This window comes from Corvus brachyrhynchos, unplaced genomic scaffold (genome assembly GCF_000691975.1).
Source record: "Corvus brachyrhynchos isolate BGI_N302 unplaced genomic scaffold, ASM69197v1 scaffold215, whole genome shotgun sequence".
Classification (NCBI taxonomy): domain Eukaryota; kingdom Metazoa; phylum Chordata; class Aves; order Passeriformes; family Corvidae; genus Corvus; species Corvus brachyrhynchos.
Genome location: NW_008237887.1, coordinates 769,506 through 794,056, shown reverse-complemented (window position 1 = coordinate 794,056; position 24,551 = coordinate 769,506). Strand labels below are relative to the sequence as shown.

The window sequence follows — 24,551 nt, the reverse complement described above, 5'->3', positions numbered from 1 at the left end:
GCACCGAACCCTCCCCACAGCGCGCTTGGGATCTGGGGGCTTCCCCGGCCCCCAGGGCTGGGGGACACCCTGTGTTCCCTCCCCCCGTGGGGCGCGGGGCGTTCCCCGCCCCTTCCGAGGTCCCCCGGCGTCGGTGGAGGCTCCCCCATGTTCCTTTCTCGGGGACCCCCATTCCCCGGGGCTGGGGTGGCCCTCAGCACGGTCTCCTTGTGGGGCTCCCCAGATACAGGGGACTCCCTTGGGGTGGTGGGGAACCTCTGTCCCTGTCTGCTCAAACACAGGGGCCTCCCCCCGGGTTGTGGGGAACTCCTCTCGTTCTCTGGCTCCTCAGATGTAGGGGAACTCCCTTGGGGTCGTGGGGGACCCTCCTCCCTACCCGGCTCACCAGATACAGTGCACTGCCCTGGGCACCAGCTGCTGGGCTCTTCAGACATAGGGGAGCCCCCATGGGGTTGTGGGGTCCCCTCTCCTTGCTTGTCCCTCCCCATTTATAGAAAAACCCCGGGGCTGTAGGTGACCCCTATCGTTGCCTGGCTTCTCAGATATAAGGAACTACTTCCACCCCAGGGTTGTGGGGACTCCTCTCTCTGCGAGGCTCCCCATTTATAGGGGATCCCTGTGGGTTGTAGAGAACCCCTCTCCTCACCTGGATAGAGGGCACTTACCCTGGAGTTGAGGTGACCCCTCTCCCTGCCTGGCTTCCCAGATATAGGAGACCCCTTGGTTCCATACTCTCCTATGGGGTCCCCTTTTTACCATCAGGGGTTGGTAAAAACCCCTCTGGTTCTCCACCTCCTTCCTCACCCATGACCACCGTTTTTGGGGGGGAGCGTTCCGTCTCTCATCCCATTCAACATTATGGGCTTCCCCTTGTCCTTGCCCCCACATCCCCCACTGTCACCCCTCCCAGCCCCTGAGGGACGTGGGGGTGACCACTGGGGTCTGGCTCCCCAGGAGGAACTGCCGGGGGAACCCCAACTGCCTGGTGGGCATCGGGGAGCACGTGTGGCTGGGCGAGATCGATGAGAACAGCTTCCACAACATCGACGACCCCAACTGCGAGCGCCGCAAGAAGGTACCCCCAGACCCCACCCCTGGGGCCCAGGGCGGCACTGGGGACGTGGGGAGGTGACCCCTGGCCCTGTCTCTGCCCACTAGAACGCCTTCGTGGGCCTGACGAACCTCGGCGCCACGTGCTACGTGAACACCTTCCTGCAGATGTGGTTCCTGAACCTGGAGCTGCGGCAGGCGCTCTACCTGTGCCCCAGCGCCTGCGGGGACAGCGTTCCCAAGGACACAGGTGCGTGGGAGAAAGGGATTTGTTCCTTTCCTCCTGAAACCGCACGTTGGGATAAGGTTTTTCAGGAGAATCCACGGGTGAAGCTACAGCCGTACATCCCATCGCTGCACTGTTAGTTTTGAGTCATCACCTGGATTTTGGGAACGAACCAACCTTAATCCAAGTTATTTCTTAGATCAGAGTGACCTGAGCTGGTTGAAAATGGTGGTTTGGTTTGGTCTTGCTTCCCAAAGTAGCCTAGTGGTGGTGGAACATGTGGATCAGGGCTGGTCTGTGCTGTCACAGAGCTGCACTTACCCCATGGCAGGGCTGAAATTTGGGTCCCAGATAGGATTAAGGCTCCCAGTTTTTCCTGGGCTTGGGTACTTTTCCCAGGGAAGCTCTGGGTCAGCACAGCTGCCTCAGCTCTGCTCCTGTTTGTTGGTGGTTTTAAATGATGTTTCAGTTCCTGGGGTAAATAAGAAGCTGTTTCTCGGGGTAATTGGTGCATGCTGTGTAAACCCTTCACTCACAGCTCGCGCTGGGCACTGCAGGATCGTGGAATTCCTAAGGCTGGGAAACTCCTCCAAGATTATCAGTCCGACCATTCCCCCAGCACTGTCAGGCCCACCATTAACCCATGTACCAAGGTGCCACATCCAGACATTTTTTTGAGCACTTCCAGGGATGGTGACTCCACCACTGCCCTGAGCAGCCTGTTCCAGAGCCTGACCACCCTCTCCATGAAGGAATTTTCCCTAATATCCAACCTAGACCTCCCCTGGTGCAACTCAAGGTCATTTCCTCTCATCCGGTCCCTTGTTCCCTGGGAGCAGAGCCTGGCTCCACCCTCCTGTCTGGAAGTTTCAGAAAGTAAATATTTACAGTTGGACTTGATGATCCTAAGGATTTTTTCCAACCTAAATTATTCTCTGTTTGGCTTGTGCTGGGATTTGCCACCATCCCCTACGTGATCCACTTCAGTTTTCCTGACAACTCAAACCACCTTCCAACCCCATCACTTTTAGTTTTAATTTCCCCTGACAAAACCAGAACAAGTGAAACACGTTTAGCGATCCGTTCTCACCCTGAGTTCCTGCTGTGCCTTGTGTTTTCCCCAGATTATGAACCCCAGACCATCTGTGAGCACCTGCAGTACCTGTTTGCTCTGCTGCAGAACAGCAAGCGGCGCTACATCGACCCCTCGGGCTTTGTCAAGGCCTTGGGGCTGGACACGGGGCAGCAGCAGGTGTGTAGGAGGGCGTTCCTGACACTTCCAGAAGTTGGGAATCACCCTTGGGTGGTCACTGGGCAATTCCCAGCTAGGTCTGGCTTCTGGATGCAAAGATGAAGGGGGAGGTGGGGCTCCAGGCCCCTCCCAGAGTGCAGGGGGGGAACAGGAGGGGACCAGGGAGATCAGGAGCACAGAGGGATCAGGAAGAGCCCAGGGAGTGATGGGATCAGGACATGGGACAATGGGATGAGTACAGGGACATAAGGAGGAGCCCAAGGAGCAATGGAATGAGGCTAGGAAGTGATGAGTGCAGATCAGGAGGAGCCAAGGGAAGGGTGGGATGAAGCCCAGGAGCAATGGGATGGGGCCAGGTGGGAGCCAGAGCTGCAGTCAGGGTCCTTCTGCAGGTGTTCATGGGCTGCTCCTCCCCGGGAGCGGGGGGTTGGGTGGTGGAAGGGCCCTCCCAGGGGTGAAGAGATCCCCAGGCTGAGGTGGATCAGCAGGAGCCAGCCAGGACCTGAGGGGAGCATGTGGGAGGTGAGTGCTGCGGGGCCCTGTGGGGCTGCAGCTGGAGAGAGCCTGGGAGAGGGGCACGACTTGGAAATGCACTTGGAGAGGTAAGAGGAGGTTTTGGAGGAAGAGCTGGGGCACTGGCAAATGTTTCCTTGGGAGGGTCAGGAGGGGAAGGAAGCCGGCCAGAGACACCAAAAGGCAGCTGAGAAAGGCCAAAACCTGTTTGTTTTTGGGAGAGGAGAACCAGGGTGGGAGAGAAAGGCCCCGAGCTGGGTGTGGGGAAGCTGTGGAGCATCATCGGGATCACCCACAGGGCGGCTTCTCATATTTGGGGTGTGTTTATTTCTCTTCTCACCTCTGATCTGAGCAGGGACAGCTGCAAAAATGAGGATCAAATGGCTCGAAAGCTCCACAGGAGGGTTTTTATCCCTTCCAGAATCCTGGGAGGAGCGGGGCAGAAGTCGAAGCCCCCGGCAGGGCTGGCGGGGATCCAGGGCAGCTCCCGCTGTGCTCCCACACCGAGGGCCTCATGCTCCCTTTAGCCAAATTCCTCTGTTTTCCTTAGTTCTCCTGCCTGGTCTTTGTTTTCCATGCAGTGCACGGAGCCTCGGCACAGCCTGTGTGGAGGGCTCGGGGTAATTAGCAGTGAGTTAGTGACAGGGTTGGGATTGTGCTGTGGTGGATTGTTAATGAACTTGGTTTTCTCTTTCAGGACGCCCAGGAGTTTTCCAAGCTGTTCATGTCCCTGCTGGAAGATACTTTGTCCAAACAGAAAAACCCAGATGTCCGGAACATTGTGCAAAAGCAGTTCTGTGGAGAGTATGCCTATGTCACGGTGTAAGTAATAGTTTTGGGAAGACCCTTTTTGTAAATATTTAAATTTTTAGAAGGATTTGGGAGGGGGAGATCCCTCCTAACAACCAGAGCAGGCAGTTAAGCTGCAGCAGAAACACTTTCTTAGAAATATTTACCTTTTCCTTTCCTGTTCCTGTGCGTGTGGTGTTGCTGTGACAGTTCTCCAGCTGCTTTTAATCCTTTAATGGGAATTTACCAATTAAACCTGCAAGTGAGCTAATGGAGTGGCAGGTCCTGCAGCCAAAAAACAGTGTCCTGGGTGTTGTATTTTCATTCCTGTGTTCTCAGAGCTATGAATTTCCCCTTAAAAATAATATAAGATGGGGCATGCGAGTCGTGACAGGTCCTGGTAGGTGCTGTTAAGCTGTTTAAACCTTCTTCTGGAGTTTTTGTGCTGTGGAGCAGCACAAGGATCTCCTTAGCCCTGACTTCACTTTTTCTCCTGGTTTTATTCAAGGAATATTTTACTAAAGGCTGGGAAGCCCTGACATGTGAGCCATGACCTGTCCTCAGATAAATTTTTCTCTTCTTTCCCATCCCAGCTGCAACCAGTGTGGCAGAGAATCTAAACTGGTGTCTAAATTTTACGAGCTGGAGTTAAACATCCAAGGACACAAGCAGTTGACAGACTGCATAACAGAATTCCTCAAGGTATGAGCTCGCTGGGGTTGGAGTCCTGCTATTTTTAGCAAGGAATTTCAATTCCTTCCTCCAATTCACAGCCTTCGAGGTCGGTGTCAGAGCGAAGCCACTGACTTGGCTCGGTGAGATGCATTTAAGTGAAAATGGTTTTTTCTGCAGACCCAAAAAATGAGGATTGAGGCATAGAGCAAGGAATGGTTCTGTGATATCACATGCTCCTGTTATGGCTTTAAAAAGCACTTGGAAGTTGCATTTTTAGTTAAAATACTTTGCCAGGAAAGTTAGGGAGAAGTCTCTGCCTGCTTTGTCACAGATAGCACTGTGAGAACGGCTGCTTTCCATGTTTTCTGTGTCAGTGCTCATCTGCATAGCAACAGGAGACATTCCCTGCTGAAAAATGTGCTCTCAGAAGTACCAGGGAGCTCCGGGAATAGCTGCAGGAACAGCTGCAAGTGCTCTCAATTCAGCTTGAAAATTTGCCTGGATCTGAAGTTCAGCTCTGGCACACTAAGGTGTGGATTCCACTCAAATTATTTAGGACAGAGCTAACCTGAACCCCTACCCTGAGCTCCTCGGTAGCTGGTGCACTCAGCAAACCAGTTACCCTGCCTGGAAGGTCTGCTATGGAAAAAAAACTGGTTTGGGTGCACATATTAAACTCCTGAATCAGTGAACTTGACATTTGTCTGCTCCTGCTTCACACAAACAGCCCTGTGACGTTTTTTAGAGGGGTTGGAATTTTCCTCTGGCCTAATCCTGCCCTTGGATCTGCTTAGGCAATGAGTGACTCTTGCACGGTGATTTTGGGTGGCTGAGCAGAGGGCTGTAGTTTCCAGGCTAAAATGTGGCTTTACATTAACTGGGTCCACGTGAACTCATAAAAGGGGTGATTTAATTACTTTCTTTGGTATAAAGCAACTCAGTCAAGCGAGGAGCAAGAGTAAGAGACCTGAGAACTTGGAATGGGGCTTGATTCAGTCTAAAATTTGTCTTAAAGTCAGAGCAGCCTGCTATGGCCATGCTGTAAAGGGCAGTTATTAGTGTGTCTTTAACTCAGAGAAAAATTTGGGAAGCAGCTAAAAAGAGATTTAAATAGTTAAAATAACTTTGGTGCTTCTCACTCTCCAGCTGTTGAGTAGCTCAATTGACTTTTCAGAGGTGACATGTTCTCAAGACCTTTCCCTCTGCCTCTCCACACTCAGGAGGAAAAATTAGAAGGGGACAATCGTTATTTTTGTGAGACTTGTCAGAGCAAGCAGAACGCCACGAGGAAGATCCGGCTGCTCAGCCTGCCCTGCACCCTCAACCTGCAGCTCATGCGCTTTGTGTTTGACAGGTGAGTGGGAACCCCTGGAAGCTCTTTGGGAAGTCACTTGCCCTGCTCTTCCTGCTTTAATTTGAGGGGTGTCGGGGTGTCTGAGCCTCTCTGGGGATGTTCAGGGGAGTTATTTTGGGATGTGAGCTGTTACTGCTGTGCCCTGAGCTGAAGCTTTCCCTCTGCACAGACAAACTGGCCACAAGAAGAAGCTGAACACCTACATCGGCTTCTCAGAGCTGCTGGACATGGAGCCTTTCATGGAGCAAAAAAGTGAGTTTGGGACAGTGTTCTGTTATCTTTTCCTATTGCTTCTTGGCAGATCTCTGTAATTCTGTTTAGGAGGAAATTCCTCCCTGTGAGGGTGGGGAGGCCCTTGGCACAGGGTGCCCAGAGAAGCTGTGGCTGCCCCTGGATCCCTGCAAGCATCCAAGGCCGGGTTGGGCATTGGGGCTTGGAGCAACCTGGGATAGTGAAAGGTGTCCCTGCCCAACGGTCCCTTCCAACCCAAACCATTCTGGGATTCTGTGGTTCCTCTGAATCCTCTTTTTTGATTGAAAATTCTGTCAAGAGTTGTTTGAAGCCCATATTTCAAACAACATCCCTGTTATTAAGCCACAACCCTCTTAGCAATGTCCTGAAGAGCTGTGAGTTCAAGTGCAGGCTTTGCTGCCTGGTGAAAACACAAAGTTTTAGGCCAGGAAAGACGAGTGCTGCTGGCTGCAGAGCTGTGAGTAAGTGCTGCCTGCCTTGCAGATGGTGTGCACGTGTACGAGCTGAGCGCAGTGCTCATCCACCGCGGAGTAAGTGCCTACTCCGGGCACTACATCGCCCACGTGAAGGACCCGCAGACGGGCGAGTGGTACAAGTTCAATGACGAAGACATTGAGAAGATGGAGGGGAAGAAACTGCAGTTGGGGATTGAGGAAGATCTAGGTAAAACCTTTCAGTTGTGAGTGCCCTTTTAAAATAACTCTTTTCACCAAAACCACGGGCGTCCCCAGCTGCAGCCTCCTGCTCCTCCCCAGAACGCTCTTACACGGGCTGTCACGGCTCGGAGGAACGCGGGAAACAGCAATCCTGGTGATTGCAGCCAGATTTGCTTCGTTTCAGCCCCGTGTGAGTGTTTGCACCTCCTGATCAGCTGCTCTAGTATTTCTCTGGCTGCCACATGGCAGATAAGACGCTGATAACACGGGCAGCGGGTTCCTATCAAGGAGCAACAGGCAAGTGCCACTTCCTTGGAACAGATAAGGAGAATGCTTTCAGTTTCCTTAACACATTATGGTTCTATTTCCACTGAGGTGTTTTACTTGGAGGCAGTAAAAACAATTTTGATCCAAATAACAACTTGGAAGCTAAAACTGCCTTTTTACTCTGAGCTTTTTCCTTGGTGCTTTTCTGTTTTACTGGCTCGTCACATGCTGCCCAGATCACCATGATCCTGGACTGGATTTCTTGGAGATTCCTTGGAGAGCTTGGGCTGAGGCTGGACCTGTGGATTTCTCACTCTGCAGTCACTAAATAAGAGCAGCTCAGTGTTGAACTGGCATTTGGACTGAATTGGTTTTGTAGTGACTCAGTGACTCAGGTGCTCACAGGCAGGAGAACCAGGGAAGTTAATAAGAAATTCGCTTGCAGTGTGAGCAATCCATTCCCAGGAATTCTGGCCCACCCGGATGCTTTGCTGTGGTTGGAATTTATGGAATGTTGCTTTTCTTTAAGGCATCTTTAGAGAAAAAAACACCTGCGGATTTAAGTGCTCCCTTGGTTTGGTGTAATGGGGCATCAGCCTTCTCCCATTTCCTTGTTCTCACCTGCACGATGCTTCTTGAGGTGCTGGAATGTGTCCAGAGATGGGCAGTGGAGCTGGAGAAGGGTCTGGAGCACAAGGAAAAGAGTCTGGAGAACTTCTGAGGAGCAGCTGAGGGAGCTGGGAAAGGGGCTCAGGCTGGAGCAAAGGAGGCTCAGGGGGGACCTTGTGGCTCTGCACAAGTCCCTGACAGGAGGGGGCAGCCGGGGGGGTCGGGCTCTGCTGGCAGGGAACAGGGACAGGAGGAGAGGGAACGGCTTCAGGCTGGGCCAGGGGAAGGGCAGGATGGATATTAGGAAAAATCCTTCCTGGAAGAGGCTGCCCAGGGCAGTGGTGGAGTCCCCATCCCTGGACGTGTTCAAAAACCATGTGGACGTGGCCCCTGGGGACGTGGGATAGTGCTGGACTAGTAGTTGACCTCATCATCTTGGAGGGCTTTTCCAGCTGTAGTGATTCCATGATCCTGCCTGTGCCAGCAGCTCTGTCCCATTCCCTGTGTTCCCTGTGGCTCCACTCGCTCCCAGCTCAGGCTGGAGCTGGCTGGACATTGGAGCTGGCTGGACATCTAGTGGTGTGCAGGGAAACTGAGCCCTGAAAGACACCCAGAGCAGTTCAGCCTTTGTTTTTACCCTCCCTACTCACCCAGTGCAACAAAATTAGATGCAAATAAACTGCTGTGACCTCAGTTTTATAAAGTTTTATGCTTAACTGCAATTAAATGTTCTTATTTCTTGTATTCCAATTCAAAACTGTTTGGAGAATAGAACTGAAGTGTGTTTAGGAGCCTCTCTAAGCTGGAAGCTCAATATTTGTATCAAATTTTGATGTAATTTGCCTGCAAAACTGAGGCTTTTCTTTGTTACAAATACATGTAACAGCAGGAGAAGGTCAGTAGCATAAAGTGACCATAAGTCAGTAGCATAAAGTGAAGGTCTGTGGTGGGGGAGAGTCTTGGCCATGCAGATGGGAACAATTTAGAAAATTCTTGGATAAATTGCAAATAAATAGAGTCTGGGAAGTCCCCTGGATAGTGTGGGGGGAAGGGCATATGAATTTTTTCAGAATTTGGGAAAAAGAAACTTAATAATTCAATGATCCATTTAGAGTTTGACTTATGGAACATTGTTCCTTTAATTTTTTTCTTCGCTTAAAATGGTTTGATTTTTGAAGCTGCAGCTGTAGATAAGTGTTTTCCTTGCCTGAGAATCCGTCTGGAAACGGCAGCTCTTGCAACACAACTTGACATCCCCCAGCAGCTGCTCCAAAGCAACCCTTTCCGTGGCTCTTGGCTTCCCAAAAGCTTTACTGTGTTTTTTTCGTATCCACAATCACCTGTAAATACAATTTCTTTCCCTGAGGATTCGACTCTTTTCTTTGGAGTCAGGACACCAGAACAAGAGGCAAAAGGGAGAAAGGATGTTTTTCCAAGGGTGGCTTTTGGCTCAGAGAAGTTCCACTGGGGAGGGAAGAAAGGCTCTTGGAGAAGGGAGGTTCAGAAAAGGCTCCTAAATTTAGTCCCTTTGATTTACTCAGAAAGGCTGGAGAGATCTGGGGCTTTCTTTGGGATACAATTCTGAGTCATGCCAAGCCCAGTGCTTGGCACAGAGGCCTGGCACGGGGAAGCTGGCTGGGTGGCAAACTCATCCCGTTAATGGGGGATCAGGGAAGGAGCTCGTGTGTTGCTGAGGTTTTGCCTTTTGTTCCCACAGCGGAGCCATCGAAATCCCAGACCCGTAAGCCCAAGTGTGGGAAGGGCACCCACTGCTCCCGCAATGCCTACATGCTGGTGTACAGGCTGCAGGCCCGGGAGAAATCCCTCACAGTCGAAGTGCCAGGTGAGTCCCTGGGGGATCCCTCTCGTCCTGCAATGCTCCCGGTGGGCTAGGAGTTGGAATTTTGCTTCAAGCCCCATTTTGGGGTTAGGAAGTTGCTGGAGCCCCTCTGCTCTGGTGCCAGGCGGGGAGAGCTGGAGAAGGCCCCGGGGAGATCTTAGAGCCCCTCCCAGTGCCTGAAGGGTCTCCAAGAGAGCTGGAAAGGGACTTGGGACAAGGGTCTGGAGTGTCAGGACAAGGGGGAATGGCTTCCCAGTGCCAGAGGGCAGGGTCACAGGGGTTTTGGGAAGGAATTCCTGGCTGTGAGGGTGGTGAGGCCCTGGCACAGGATGCCCAGAGCAGCTGTGGCTGCCCCTGGATCCCTGGCAGTGTCCAAGGCCAGGTTGGACATTGGGGCTTGAAGCAGCAGGGGATAGTGGAAGATGTCCCTGGGTGAAACAAAATGATCTTAAGGTCCCTCCCAACACAGTCCACTCCATGATGCCATGATTTTTGACTGTTGTCCAGGAGCCCCAAAGGTGCCATGTGGCACCTTGGTGTCTTGACCAGTGAAACCCCTGGGTTTTCACAGCAGTTAATTAACATTAAACTGCTGATCCCTCCCATGTGCCCACTCAGACATCACTTTCTTACCCAACTGGTCAAGCTGGGAAGGGGTCAGGAGGAGATCCTCCCGCTGGGATTCGCCACCGGGATCCTGCTTGCATTCCAAGGGCGCAGGAGAACAGCGTGGTTAAATGTCATCAGCAATGCACGAGGAGGTGAATAATCCTGACAGATGTCAGGTTCCCTCTGCGACTGCCTCAGCTTTGCCACAGCAGGAACAAATGACATGAAAATAAAAAGGCTCCAAATCCCGAATGGGAATTTGGGCTGAGCGCCTTCGTGCCGTGCTTTAGAATTATGGGGGTGCCAGAACTGCCTGTGGGTTTAGTGTTTCCTGTTCGGCTGCTCCTTGATTAGAAACACTAATTAGACCCCTGGTGCTGAGGTGTGTTCCCCCTTTACTCCTTTTCTGTGGAGCAGAGGTGGTGGGTCCCTTTGGATCCCTGCAGAGGGGGTAAATCATACACCTTATTCCCCCCTAATAACACCCCAAACCTTTCCCAAGGCCCCCCTGTTTAAAACACACCCTCCAAGCCATAAAACTTCAGGAATTAGCACTAATTCCTGCCTGGATCTGTATTTTCAGCCTGTTTCCTGAGCTTGCTTGTTCTCCCTTTCCTCCTACCCTTCTGCCCAAAACAATAACTCAACAAAAACCTCTCCACCCAGCTCCAAATTCCTGCACAGCCCCGCGGTTGCCTTTGTTTCCCGTGGAATCCTGCCAGAGAACAGGGATTGAAGGGCAGCAGTCAAGCTCTGCGGTTGTGGGGAGGTTTCATGGAACTGTAAATTTGAGGCATTTTGCTTTGATGCTGTTAAAAAGCAGCTTTTCCGGGACAGTGGAGAGACGTAACTTGGCTCTGACCTCGAGGAGGTCGGGCTGGTTATTTTTTAATACTGAATATTCTCCCAAGGTGGATATTTTGGTCAAGAATTAACCTTTTTGCAGATATTTTAGCTCTTCAAAATAATTCTAAATAGGAAAAGGTCTCAGATAAGCAGAGCTTCCCCCCCCGCTCCCTCCCACCAGCCCTGTGAGGGAAGTGGTTTATCTTCTTTTTTCCCTGCTGAGGTTTGGTTTGTTTGGGGTTTTTCCATCAATGGCAGCAAAAATCCCCACTTCCCTCACCTTTCTGTGGATCTGCCGTGGCTAATCTCCCATCTCCTGAGGGCTCTTTGCCCTTGGGTTTGCAGTGTGCTGGATCGCAGGTCGTGAGAGGCTTCAGGTGTATCCACAGGGTGAAAAGCTTTTGTTTGCCCCCAGCAACGATGAGGCAGGACAGAGGAGCTGCACTTAACGTAGCAACCAACCCCAAGTAAATTACTTTCTTGGGTGCAAAACTTTGCATTTAATCATCTGCAACCGTCAGTATCAGAGAGCAACATCCGCATGCTTGGCTTGGGGAAAGACCTCGCCCGGCAGGGCTGCGGGAGGGAATTTTTAGGTTTGTTATCCCCAGATAACCCGTGGTAATTAACATAGCTGGCATTTCCCCTTCAATTCCTGGGGTTTCTTTTTCTTTCCCAGCTTTTCTGCAGGAGCTCGTAGAGCGGGATAACTGCAAGTTTGAGGAGTGGTGCAATGAAATGGCCGAGATGCGCAAACAGAGCGTGGCCAGAGGCAAGATCAAACACGAGGAGGTGAAGGAGCTCTACCAAAGGTTACCCGCCGAAGCTGGTCTGTAAGACATTGTGGAGTATTGCTGTAGTAGAGCTGTTAAGCTTAGGAATGATTTGTGACTAACCCCCAAGTGCTGTGGCCTTGCTGGAAGGTTTTTTTTATTCCTGCAGCCCTCTGGAAGGGGAGAGCTTCATGCATGCTTACATTTGTTTTCTCTTGCTTCTTTCCCTGCCTTAACCTATTTTTCTCCTTTCTTTGCTCATTCTCATGGCCTCTGGCGTCGCTAATTCCCTCCTGCTCCTTCCCCATCCGTCAGCCTCATGCTTTGTGACTCTTTTCTTCTGCCTGGTGAGCAGCTCAGCTCGTTAGGAGCATCGAGGCGGAATAACTGCCTGCTCCCAAATTGCCAGCTCACGGCAGGTTTGGGAGCTGGTGAGCCCAATCCATCAGCAGGTAACGGGCTAAGAGAATGCCTCACCTCCAGCAGAAAATTACTGGATCCATCCCTGCCAGTGCTTCACTGCTCCATGTCTCAGCTTTGTTGGGAGACTGGGGTTAAGCTTTTCCTCCTGCTCCTTGAGTCTTGTTGCCTCAGCACACAGAGTTTTATTTCCCACCTTGTTTTTCTCGCCCATCTCCCTCAAAACTTGCTCTATCCATCCAGCCCAGGGAATTTGTCTTCACTATGTGCCTCTCCTAAACACTCCAGGATAATTATAATTGAAGATTTAAAAGTGGGTGTAATCGTTAGAGAATTTGCTGTTTAGCTTTTATTATTGGATGCTCAGAGTCCACCATGAGATTGGAGTAGCCCAGCAGCAAACTCCTGTACCTTTAAACATCTTCCTCTCCAGTTTGGGAATGCAGGTGCTTAACTCTGGAGCAGGAAGGTGTCACGGCTCCTCACGAGCCTGAGAATGTCACTGTGAGATCAGAGTTGTGCTGGAGGGATGAACCTGCCCTGAGTCACTCGTGAAAGGGAGCAGCAGCACAGTTCCAGTGTGGTTTCTCAGCAGGAACAGAAGAGTTTGCTTTCGGCAGTTCTGATGTGACAGAGGAATAAATCTCAAAGAGATGGTTTTTACAAGTGCAGGTGAAGCTCTTCTGCCCAATTCAGAGATGACAGGACCTAAAACTTTGCCCTGAGGCACCCTCTGCCTGCTGCTGGCACATCATGGGCACAGCACTTCCAGCACAGCTGGAGGCAGCGTCATTCCAGCACTGCTCCGGGTCCTGTCTCTCCAGAGCTCGGGGCTCTCTCTGCAGCTGTGCAGACACATTTTCTGCCAGCTTTGTGGAGCCTGCCCCAGAAAACCCTCCTTTCTGGGGGAGGCAGTTTCATCCCAAACTAGCAAACCAGTTCTGACAGCGATGCAATTCTCTGGAGGTCACGGCTGCGGAGGGCGTTGCGTAAGATGAAAACACCGTGGATTGAGGCTGTGGAGGAAAAGAGGCTTCGTAGAGCTCCAGTGCAAGCTGGAGACACAGTGTTTTCCTGTCTTCTGTGTTTTCCTCTTGCTTTTCTGTTGCTCCTTCCTAGGAAACATGAAGGATTTGTGCTCAGTTATAAATGTCACCATTGGGTGCGTTTCCCCAGTTTCAGAGCTGCCAATGTGGCAGCACAGAATGGGTTGTAATTCTTCCTAATTTACTCCTAATTTCCCAGTCATCCCACAGAAGAGTTGTGTAGTGATACTGTGCCTCAGTATTGAGACACAGGGGTTTCACCCCAAACTATTTCCCTGCTCACACAAGCACTGACCTGTTCCTGAACCCGGCTTTGTACTTCTCTTTCAGCAAACAAGGGCAAGCCTGCTGCTCTGCTTCAGCAAAAAATCTAAGCAAGTTTCCATTTGCACTGTAAACTTTAAAATCTTCTCACCTAAAATTGTTATAGACACTGAAATTTTGGGTGCTGAAAGGACAGGGGGAAACGCTGGCTTCCTTTCTGCTGTTGTTGCCTTTAATTTTCAAATTACCCCAATGAACTTCCTCTGTTGTAGAAAAAGCCTGTAATGTATGATGGTGATTTACATATTATATCAGTCCCTTGATGGATGATAGGAAAACCTTCCCCTTTCCTCGAGTGCTCTCCAGTAATCCCCAAAAGGTTTGAAAACACTACCATTGCTCCTTGGAGCTGTTGCATATTGATTGCTGAATCCAAAATGATCTGCACATCTTAATCTCACGTAGCTCCTGTCTTCTGAATCTGTGACACTGAGATCAGAATGGGGTGGGAGAAGCGGGATCAGACCTTTCAAAACTTGTACCTCAGAGATTTAATCAACAGTGATTGCCTGTCAATTTTTTAAGAATAATTATAAAATACCACCTGGCATTGGAGCTGACATGTACGATCTTGTTTCTGTTTGCGGTTTCTCCCCTCCCAGGTTCCCCCTATGACTTCATCTCTCTGGAATGGCTGCAGAAATGGCTGGATGAGTCCACTCCTCCGAAACCTATCGATAACACAGCCTGCCTGTGCTCCCATGGCAAACTCCATCCTGATAAAATATCCCTGATGAAGAGGATATCGGAATACGTGGCCGACTTCTTCTACCGGCGATATGGAGGAGGGCCCCGGCTGAACGGTAACATCCTCTCCAAGTCACCTCCTGGAATGTGGTTTGGAGCCTTGGTCTGGTCCCAGCCCTGTTTTAAGCCATCCTTTATCATCATAACTTTATTTCAGTGCATGGCTTTAGGGCTGCCTTATTTCCAGTGGATTTTTTTAGTATCACTTAATTCTGTTACCATTTCCCAAACCCATTTAGGGTGATCACAGGGTCTGCTTTGGCCCCGGGCTCTGCTCAGGGAAGGGCTGTGCCTGGAGGAATTGCTGTGGAGGGATGGGGCACTTGGCTTAGGAAACATAATATTTGGAAGGTTTGAAGGCGATTCTAGAAAATAAAACTTCCACATGCACCACTCCAAACTCTTGACAATTATTTTCTGTGCCTGCAGCACCCACAGCTCCTGTGTGGGCTGGGTCTCATGGAATATTCAGGCCAAAAATATCCCTTCCTGTCTGTCACCTCATCCGAGGGAGCACTTACCTGTTAGCCTGCTCCTGGTGAAGCACCTACCACACATTCTGATTTTCAGGGTCAGCCCAGCCCCTCCAGGCGTTGGGCATCCCCTCGTAGAGCCCCGGGTTTCGTTCCTTTCAGGAAGTTGCTCAGTAACTCCCACTGAGACCAAATTAGCTCAGCTCCTACTGGGAGCTTGTAGGGAAGAAGCTGCTTGTGACGCAGGCAGCCTTTGTGGGGAAAAACAGGGCAAGGTTTATTAGTCAAGTGGAAGATTGCCTGAAGGGTTGTGGGTTGAGTATGGCTGGCAGGGAGGGAGGGATGGGTAAAAGGATGGATGGACACGCTGCTTCCCTTCTCCTCTCGGTCCAGGATGAAAATCTATAAAACACTTGCCCAGCTGGAGGATTTCCACTCCTTTGGTCCAGTGCAGCCTTTGCAGGAGGGTGATTTTTCTGGGCTGAACTGGCAAAGTGCCACAATACAGGTGTTTTCCTGGCATTTCCTGCCTCCTGTGGCTGTGTGCTGGGCTGCCCTGGCTCCCTGAGACTACAGGCTGTGGAGACCAGGAGCTGTGAGAGCAGAGCTGTGAAGTGGTGGAACAGATCACACCTCATTTGAACTATTTTATGCTTCTTTAAGCTTCAAACATGGTCTGATGTGGCTGTAACCCCTGGGATTTCCTCATTTACACGTGCAATCACCCATCTTGAGGCAGCATAGTTGGTCCACACCTGTTTGAGGGCCTTCAAACCAGCAGGAAACTACCTGTGCAGTAAATTATGCAATAAATAGTGTAAAAAACTGTGTTTCTTTTCCCCCCACTCCAGTCAAAGCACTTTGCAAGGACTGTGTGGTGGAAAGGTGTCGAATCCTGCGGCTGAAGAACCAGCTGAACGAGGACTACAAAACCGTGACCAACCTGCTGAAGATGACAGTCAAGGGGTATGGAAGTCCCAAATGCTGTCAAAGATGCTTTTTAGAAGTGCTTGAGCAGCTTTTTGCTAAAGATTTCCCTGTCTGGGCTCTGAAGAAGGGAGCTGTGATTTTGGGGTACCAGTGCTGTTGTCTCCCTGCAGGAATGACGGGTTTTGGGTTGGAAAAGCATCCTTGAGGAGCTGGCGGCAGCTGGCTCTGGAACAATTAAACGAGCAAGATGAAGATGCAGAGCACAGTAATGGAAAAATGAATGGAAATGCACAAAACAAAGGTATTTACTCCTGATTCCCTCCTGATTTCTGCTGCTGTAGAGACCCACCAGCTCTGCCTGATCCCTCCTAACAAAAGACACGTCAGAGGTTTCTGTAGCTGTTTTGTTCCCCTTGTACGAGTAGGGAGGAAAGGATAATAAATCAAATAATAAAGTCCTTAATTTAAGGAGCGTTTTCTTTGCTAAGCTTGAAAACTGCGGGGTGATCTTTGTGCTGGAGAGCGAGATGAGGCGATAAGTGGTTTTACAAAGCTGTGTGAAATTACCACCCCAGACACATGATCTTTTCATCCACTTTTCTCTGAATGAGAGAGCACAGGAAAGGAAGAAACGTGAAAATTACCTTGCAGAAGGGATGATGATGATGTTTGTTGTGAAGGTTGAGGGATAGAACAGCACAGCTGATGCAGCAGCACTGGGAAAACACAGCCCGGGAACAAAAATCATGAATTGCACTCCATTCTGTGCCCATATCGTGAGAATAGATGGAGGTTTTATTTGCCTTCTGCTCTTTAAATGTTTGAAAATTCTATTTTGTTGCACTTCTTTGAACTGGGTAAGAAGCTTGTTGGAATTAAAGTGGGAACGATGGTTCAGGGCATTGATCTTGGGCTGGAAGGCTGGAGGGCACCTCAGCCCCCTGAGAAGGGGAAGCACTCATGGAGAAAAGGGTATTTCTGGGTTACCACTCCACCTTCTTCGGGGTTTACTGATTCACAACAGGTTACAGCTCCCAGTAGTGCATCTGAAGTACTCACGAGCCAAGTCTCTCCTTAGGCAGCTTGTTAGAGGCTCTTGCTGACACGTCACTGTTTTGATGATGCTCCATTCAGTGGCCAACGCTTGATTTTAACTAATTTAGAGATTGATGTAGGCTTGTCAACCCCCTGGCAGGCTCCCCCTCGGTTTGTGAGGCAGCATCTGGTTTAGATCAGGGCTTTTGCCAGGAATTGTGCTTCCTTTGCTCTTACCTAGGCTTGTGTTTAGGTTAAACTCGGGAGATGTCTGGGAGCAGGGAACCCCTGCGGTGTTGCAGCCCTAACAAATGCATCCTTTGTAATCTCACAAAGGCCTGGCTTGTGCTCCATGCACTTCAAAGCCCTCCTACGTGGCCTGGAGGCTGTAATCCCGCCTGCCCAGAGGCCAAGACATTGGAGAATAACAAATCTCCTTCCAAATTTTCCCTTGGGTGAAGGCTTTGCTGTAATTTGAAAAGCGACTGTGCTCCTTTCCCCTAAGATTTTTTTTCCTTGGGAGAGGAACTCTGTGCAATCCTCTTGTGGTTTTTTTTTTTTTTCCTTAATTAGATGAATCAAGTGAAGAGAAGAGGGAGGAGGAAGAGGAGTTAAATTTTAATGAAGACATCGTTTGCCCACATGGTGAGTCTCTCCGGGGGATGGAGCTGAATATCTCCCTTGTTGCCCACTACTGCACACATTAACCTTGTAGCCTTTGCTCCAGCTGTGGCCAGCTTGAGGAATCACTGCACGAATGTGTTCAATTCTGATTTTCCTGGTGTTTTTTGCTCTCAGAAGTTTTACTTGCAGGCAGACTCTGTGAGGACTTGGCCAGGCAGAGGTGTCAGATGCTGAGCTTCCCTTCCTGCATGGGCAGCACCAAAGCTCTGCAGCCATTTGGAAGCTCTAAAAGCAGTAAGAGAGAAAGAGGTGGTGTAAATCGGTCCAGGTGGGAGCTGAGAGTATCCATTTAGTTTCCTGGTTTACATTAAAACAGGAGCACTCACCCAGCACCTGGAGGACCGCTCCTGATATCGATTTCCCAACCTGCTGTGCTTTGGTGTCTGTTTAAGTAAGGTTTTGACCTCATATCAGTTGTTTTGCAAGTGATGCCTCATTAGCTGCATCCTTGGCTACCCTGTTGTTTAAATCTCACTTTTTAAAGCTTGTGTTCCCAGCCATAAAACCCAGTTTTACTTAAGCTGCTGTTTGTAGGCATCGGTTTGTAGGGATGCTCCATCTTATCTCTAAAGAGAAGGAAAAACGACATAAATTATCCACACACCTCCTGTCATCAGGGCTAATCAAGAACCTGGAGTAAGGCTTGAGAAATCTCATTTCCAAGCAGTGTTTAAGCACTTTGTCACGATTTTAGCTGTTACTTAGAGCCTTGAATGCTGCATTTTGCATTGCCTCGAGGCTGCTGCTGTTCAATAAACGCATGGAGCGTGGGGATGGAACATTTATGGAGCCAGACATGACAAAAAATAGGCCAATAGGCCTTTGGAAAATGTATGGTGTTAAATTGCTGGTTGATCTGTGACTTGGGGTCATAGCAGAATAAATAATACTAAATAAGGGGGCTGCTGGCAGGGCAGGTTTTGTTGTCTTGAGTTAACCTCTGATTACTCATGGAAAACAACCTTTCCACCTTGAAAAATTCACTCTGGAGTGGATCAGCAAATCTGTAGTCTTGTTCCTGCAGCCTTAATTTTGTGGTGGAGGAGGTTCCTGCCTCCGTGGTAGGCTCTGGGAAAAGGAATGCCCCCCGTGCATTCCCTTCACAGCTCCCTTTGCATCCTTGCTTGCAATTCCTCGCTCTCCAGTAGCTGCCTGAGCACAGTGAATAATTTTTTCCAGATACCAAGTTAAGCCTTCTTTGATGTCCATGCCCAAAACATGTCCCTGGATGGTGGGAGTGGGAAGCAGGGTCAGCAGTGGTTGGGATCATCTTCCAGATGGCAAAACACTTGTTCTCTGCACACTCAGAGCTGATTTTTCCACCTCTTTCACTCACCCTATTAATCTGTTTTCATTAATCATGTGGTGTCAAGGCACTTATTTGTACAAGCTCCTTTTTTTCCCCATCCTCGCTGGCTCTGGGCAGCATCCTGGGCCTTGTTGGATGGAGCTCAAGAGGCCAAGTGCTGCAGCAAGGCCCGACCTTTGTTTATTAGAGGAAAAGCAGGAGGGGAGCATTGCTATTTTTTCCTCTTCAGGGCTGGCCAAATTCCAGTCTCAGCTGGAGCGAGTCTGTGGGCCTGAGGAGCTGCTTGTCATGTTAAAGAGCTGCCGGAGGGTGGGGAGGAAGGAGTTTCTCTGCCTCTCCTCTCTCTGCAGCTCTCCAGGCTATAGAAAAGCAGATAATAAGGGATTGTGCCCTTTGGACACCACAGTTGCTGTTTTCCTTCCTTCTTGCTGCTGCAATCCCACTGAGGCACGGATGTTCCCAAATCCGGTTCGCATCCTGGTGTCGCAATGGCTGCACCTCGTGTTTCTCCCTGTGCCTGCACAGGGACTTCCCAGCTGCTGTCTTGGAGGGAGACGTGGTTGTGTTTTCCCCTTGACCACCATCAGCCCTGCAAGTGGGCAGCTGCTCGGATCCCGCAGCCTTCTCCTGTTTTTCCGAGCCTTGTTTATCCGGCCAGCATGTGTCATCACTGTGCAAGTGGTGTCCCAGTGCTGAGTGTGCCTCCTGCTTCCATCCCTGAGACCACAGGCACAAATGGCTCCTGGAAAACCCTTGCTGGGGTCTTGGAGCTGCCTGAGCATCGGGGTAGATAATCCTGATACCAGGATAAATAATCCTGATGGATAAGTAAGTGTTCTGGGGGGTAGCTGGTAAATCTTGCTTGGTATCTTCACATCCAGTTATTCCCTAGAGCAGGTTTACAGTGCAAAATCTGCCCTTTACACATCTTCAGGTGCTTGGATAGGGCACATGGAACTGTATTGAGATTCTACAGTGGGAATTTGAGGTTTTCAAGGATGTGGAAAGCACCTGGCTTCATGGGACACAGGGCTATCAGCAAATGGAGTCACCATGAGGATGTAGCTGTGGATAGCCAGAATCAGAAACCTGTAGCCCTGTGCCCTCTGGCTTTTCCCAACATCCTGACTTGTGTTTGATCGGCTGCTTAGGCCATGATCTTGGAAATCTAAAGGGTATTTTTATGAATGAAATTACTATTATTATTATTATTACTATTATTCTCTGTCTAAAGGAAGCACAGACGAGTTGAAGGTGACTTTGCTGGTTTTTGCTGATGTGGTGTTGGCTGATGAATGTGTGGATTTCTTCCCCACGTTTATTCCTTGTAATCTCTTCAATCAAGGGCTGCAAAACATCCCTGAGCATGTTGTGATCAAAGCCTTTCCCTTGATTCTGTCCCTGCAGGTGACCTGTGCATCTCCGAAAACGAGCGGAGGGTGGTTTCCAAGGAAGCCTGGGAGAAACTCAAGCAATATTTTCCAAAAGCCCCTGAATTCCCAAATAACAAAGAGTGCTGTTCCCAGTGCAAGGTATTTGCCAAATACTCCCCTTTTGTTGACTGTAAATACTGGTTGTGTTTCTGGTTTTCCTTCTTAACACGACCCTATGCCGTGGAGGAGAATAAAGTCACCTTTAGTAGCAGCTGGGAACGGGGGCTGGGCTGTAATTAACTGTCTCCTGCAGATTTTGGAGCGTGAAGGGGAGGAAAATGAAGCTCTGCATAAGATGATGGCCAGCGAGCAGAAGACGTCTCTCCAGAACCTGTTCCATGATAAATGCAGACCTTGCCTGGGTAGCTGGCCTCAGGTAGGGAAGGAGGGGGGTCAGGGAATGCAGCCAGCCTCGGGAGAGGTTTTTACTGGCTTTAATCCCTCTCCTGCCCAGAGAAGCTGTGGCTGTCCCTGGATCCCTGGCAGTGTCCAAGGCCAGGCTGGACAGGCCTTGGAGCGCCTGGGATGGTGGAAGGTGTCCCTGCCCATGGCAGGAACGAGATCCAAAGCCAAACCACTCCATAACCGTTGGCTCAGTCCGTGCCAGCGGAGCTCTCACATGTGTTGTGCTGAGGTGTGACTTCCCTGGATTAGCTGTGCTGGCACAAAGCCCTGAAGAGCCACGGGAATGGCTGACGTGCCAAGGGAGCTGTGGCTGGCCCGGAGCCAGGGAGATAACAGTGACAATGTTGCTGTCGTGGTTGTATCCGTCCCTGGAAGGACAGAAACGGCACAGCCGCTTCCCACCGCTCCCCATCAGCCTTCCCGTGCAGGAGGATGCTGGAACACCCCTGGGTTTTGCCCCACCACCACCTTTTGCTGCTGGGTGGGCAAAATTCAGGTGTGCTCCAGCATCGTCCTGTGTCCCAAAAGCTCAGGGAGCTTCCCAGAATACTGAAGCACTCCAGAGAGCAGTGATGGCTGTGCAAACCCTCTCCAAGCAGCTTCTCCAGGAATTCCTGGGGATTTGAGGTGCCCAGAACGAGCTGTTGGCTCCAGTCCTTGGTTTCTGGGAGTCTCGTGGTGCCGATTAATGATTGACTCTGCAATCCTGCCAAGGTGATTTGGCAGGTGTCTGCCTCCATCCCTCGCTGCTCCAGCTGGGAATAAACACTGAGGCAACACAGATCCGTGGCTCAGAACCAAGGAGACCCAAAAGGGTTTAAAAGGAGTTTTCCTTTTGTGCTGAGCTGGAGAGCTCCAGGTCCTGCCAGTGGTGGTTAAGGTTGTATCTGGTTGGATTTGCTTTTGGAGCTGGAGGATGGAAAGTTGGAACTCATCACTGTGGGTCAGAAATAGGAGGGTCTCCACCAGCAGGGCTACATCCTTCTTCCCTTTTTATCCTTCTTTCCCTTTTAATTTCCCAAGGGTGCCTCATAGAAAAGAGCTGAGCATCTTCCCCTCAAGCTTTCTGAGTTCTCCTGATCCAAAGCAGCTGAGGTTTGGGGAAGAAACAAGCAGAGTAAAAAGCAAGCAGAAATCAAGAGATGAAGGGAAATTAAAATGTTTATATATATGTATGTGTATATATATATATATTCCTCAGGTGTGCTGAGTTTTCCTGAAGAAAGATGGAGCAAGCCCTTAAATCTGTCTTAGGGAAAGGGGTGAGGATATAGGAGAGCGTGGAAGTAAATTTGTCACCCAGCTCTTGGGGTCTGGGTGATTTCTTGTCCAGGACAATTTAAAGGAAGATTGGGACAAAAAACCACAGATTGTCCCAAAAACACTGCCTCATTCAGTGCTCAGCTGTGGTTTTGTATCCCTGCTGCTGCCAAAAGGAAAAACTTGTGGATTTTGATGTTGGAAGTAATTGAGGGATGTTGGGGTGGTCTCACCCCACACCTGTTGGGAGTGCAGCTTCAGACCCCGAGTACCCAGCAGGAGAAGCAGCACTGGCAAGTCCTGGCTGCCCCAGGGAAATGCCCTTTCCCGCTGGGAATTAAAGGCAATTGGATCAAAAGCTCAAGTAACTTCATAATAAACACAAGATTAGCAATGGCAGTGCTTAGTACCTGATCCCAAATTATTTTCCTTGGCTTTCACAGCCCACTTGGACGGAGTTGTCATGGTAAAGCAGCACCAAGGTCTTGGAGGGAGCGAGCGCTGCCGAAAAACCGAACAGTCATTGTTGGATTCATTAAAAAGATCCTTTTTCCTCCTCTTTTCCCCCAGGAGACGGATGAGCTGTATATTGTTTCGCAGTTCTTTGTAGAAGAATGGAGGAAATTTGTCAGGTAACTTGGCTGGAGGGTTTTGGTGCTTTTTACCCCTTATTTTGGAGGCTGTAGATAATATTTTGTAAATAATATTTTGCTTCCAACTCCCAGCACAGTGAGCTCATGGAAGCAGTGGAGCTGATTTTTGCAGGACTTGTATCAATTTTAAGACACTGAATTTCCTTGTTTGCTGTGTGTTAACCAGATGGTCGGATTAGCTGGTTAACCTGATTAGTTTTTTCATCTGTCTGGAGCTGTATCCCAAAGGTCACTGCTCAGGCTGGAGATGGAAATCTGCTGGACAGAGTCACTCTGCACTGCAGAGGAACGCAGATCTGATTTCCTCATCACGAGCAGTTACTATTCCTTGTTGGAATGCCTTGTGTAAATACTCACCTGTGATTTCTTCCTGGCTTCCTGAAGAACTGTGGGGGTTTTGGTGGGATAACCTGGTCCAGCTCTCCCAACTTCTGCCCTTCTGCAGGAGGCCGACACGCTGCAGCCCCGTGTCCTCCATAGCAAACAGCGTCCTGCTCTGTCCCCACGGGGGGCTCATGTTCACCTTTGCTTCCATGACCAAAGAAGACTCCAAACAGTGAGTTTCTTCCCTTCACACACTTTCCTTTTGCCAGGAGCTTTGGGAGAACATTCCCAAAGGAATGCTCTTGCTGCTGAGCTGCAGCAAGATGAGGAGTGAATCCTTTCCCTCAAAATTAACACCAAGGCTTTCTCAGAGCCACCTCAGCCTTCCTGCAAGGCAAGACCTTAACTGTCCAAGGATGCTGGATCAGGAGAAAAGAGCTTCCTTCAGCTTGATTTGTTCCTGACAATAACCACCCTGGGTTTGGCCGGGATGCAGAAACATCCTGCTCCCTTACAATTTGCTTTTTGTGAGCCTTCCTCCCCGGAGCATTGGCTGCAGGGCTGGACTTCATGCTCCACAGCCTTGCTTCTGCAGTGATGCAGCACTAAAAGTAGGAAATCTTCCTCTCCTTTCCTCCTCCATCCCTCCCTCCGGCATGGCGGGAGCACAGCAGCGTCGCTAATCGCAGGCTGCTGTTATCTGGGTGTACAGGCCCTCCCATGGAGCTGGGTTTTAGATGGATTTTGCAGTTTTTCTTTCGTTGACAGACCCACAAGCCAAAGAGGGAGGGTTTGTTGGGAGCTTAGGGCTTGGCTTTTCCATGTCATAAAGCACCTGCCTGTTCCTTTGCACAGTATAGCTCTGATATGGCCCAGCGAGTGGGAGAGGATCCAAAAACTCTTCGTTGTGGATCACGTCATCAAAATCACCCGGACACAGGCAGCCGGGGCCGACCCCGAGAGCGCCCACTACTCCTCCGAGCCCCGTGAGTGACTCTGCTCCTGGGGATAAAAACTTCAGTCGAAGGGGATCGGTGGGAAACACAGAGCTTGGCAGATCCCTCCCTGCAATGCTGTGTCCAACTCTGGAGTCTCCAGCACAGGAAGGATATGGAGCCACTGGAGCAAGTCCAGAGGAGGTCACAGAGATGCTCCATGGGCTGGAGCCCCTCTGGAGCCAGGCTGGGAGAGCTGGGGGTGCTCACCTGGAGAAGAGAAGGCTCCAGGGAGACCTCAGAGCCCCTTCAGGGGCCTGAAGGGGCTCCAGGAGAGTTGTAAAGGGACATGGGACAAGGGATGGAGGGACAGGACGAGGGGGAATGGCTTCCCACTGCCAGAGGTCAGGGATGGATGGGGTATTGGGGAAAAATTCTTGGCTGGGAGGATGGTGAGGCCCTGGCGCAGGGTGCCCAGAGAAGCTGTGGCTGCCCCATCCCTAAAAGTGTCCAAGGCTTGGAGCAACCTGGGACAGTGGAAGGTGTCCCTGCCCATGGCAGGGAGTGGGATGAGATCCTAAAGGTCTCTTCCAACCCAAATAACTCTGGGATTTGATGTGATTCACTCTGGGTTAGCAGTGAGAGGCCCTGTACTGGGGCCCTCTGAGGAGCTGGAGCAATGAAATGTTTTCTCCCATGGTGTTTCCCCAGAACTGTGCCCCGAGTGCCGGGAAGGGCTCCTGTGCCAGCAGCAGCGGGACCTGCGCGAATACACCCAGGCCACCATCTACATCCACAAAGTGGTGGATAACAAAAAGGTAGGGGCTACCCTCCATCCCTGCTCAGCCTGGCTCCAAGAGCC

At 50.3% G+C, this 24,551-nt stretch overlaps 1 protein-coding gene across 3 annotated transcripts in view; it reads left to right on the top strand.

Annotated features, from left to right (window-relative positions):
* The first annotated feature begins 924 nt into the window (after window positions 1–924).
* The window catches only part of USP48 (ubiquitin specific peptidase 48), a 29,654-nt gene continuing 6,027 nt past the window's right edge, over window positions 925–24,551 (top strand). The window contains exons 1-20 of one of the 3 annotated variants that reach the window (XM_017732733.1): window positions 925–1,075; window positions 1,159–1,300; window positions 2,401–2,528; window positions 3,739–3,863; window positions 4,424–4,532; window positions 5,726–5,859; window positions 6,029–6,111; window positions 6,595–6,774; window positions 9,361–9,486; window positions 11,618–11,767; window positions 14,104–14,304; window positions 15,573–15,687; window positions 15,822–15,952; window positions 17,260–17,331; window positions 20,087–20,211; window positions 20,366–20,488; window positions 22,348–22,409; window positions 22,876–22,986; window positions 23,610–23,740; window positions 24,401–24,507. In XM_017732733.1, coding sequence (XP_017588222.1) covers window positions 1,219–1,300; window positions 2,401–2,528; window positions 3,739–3,863; window positions 4,424–4,532; window positions 5,726–5,859; window positions 6,029–6,111; window positions 6,595–6,774; window positions 9,361–9,486; window positions 11,618–11,767; window positions 14,104–14,304; window positions 15,573–15,687; window positions 15,822–15,952; window positions 17,260–17,331; window positions 20,087–20,211; window positions 20,366–20,488; window positions 22,348–22,409; window positions 22,876–22,986; window positions 23,610–23,740; window positions 24,401–24,507 — 2,295 coding nt within the window. In that variant the 5' untranslated portion in view covers window positions 925–1,075; window positions 1,159–1,218. Of the gene's footprint in view, window positions 1,076–1,158; window positions 1,301–2,400; window positions 2,529–3,041; window positions 3,131–3,562; window positions 3,662–3,738; window positions 3,864–4,423; window positions 4,533–5,725; window positions 5,860–6,028; window positions 6,112–6,594; window positions 6,775–9,360; window positions 9,487–11,617; window positions 11,768–14,103; window positions 14,305–15,572; window positions 15,688–15,821; window positions 15,953–17,259; window positions 17,332–20,086; window positions 20,212–20,365; window positions 20,489–22,347; window positions 22,410–22,875; window positions 22,987–23,609; window positions 23,741–24,400; window positions 24,508–24,551 lie in introns of those variants that run through there. The other 2 variants (XM_017732734.1, XM_017732732.1) reach the window with 2 other exon arrangements.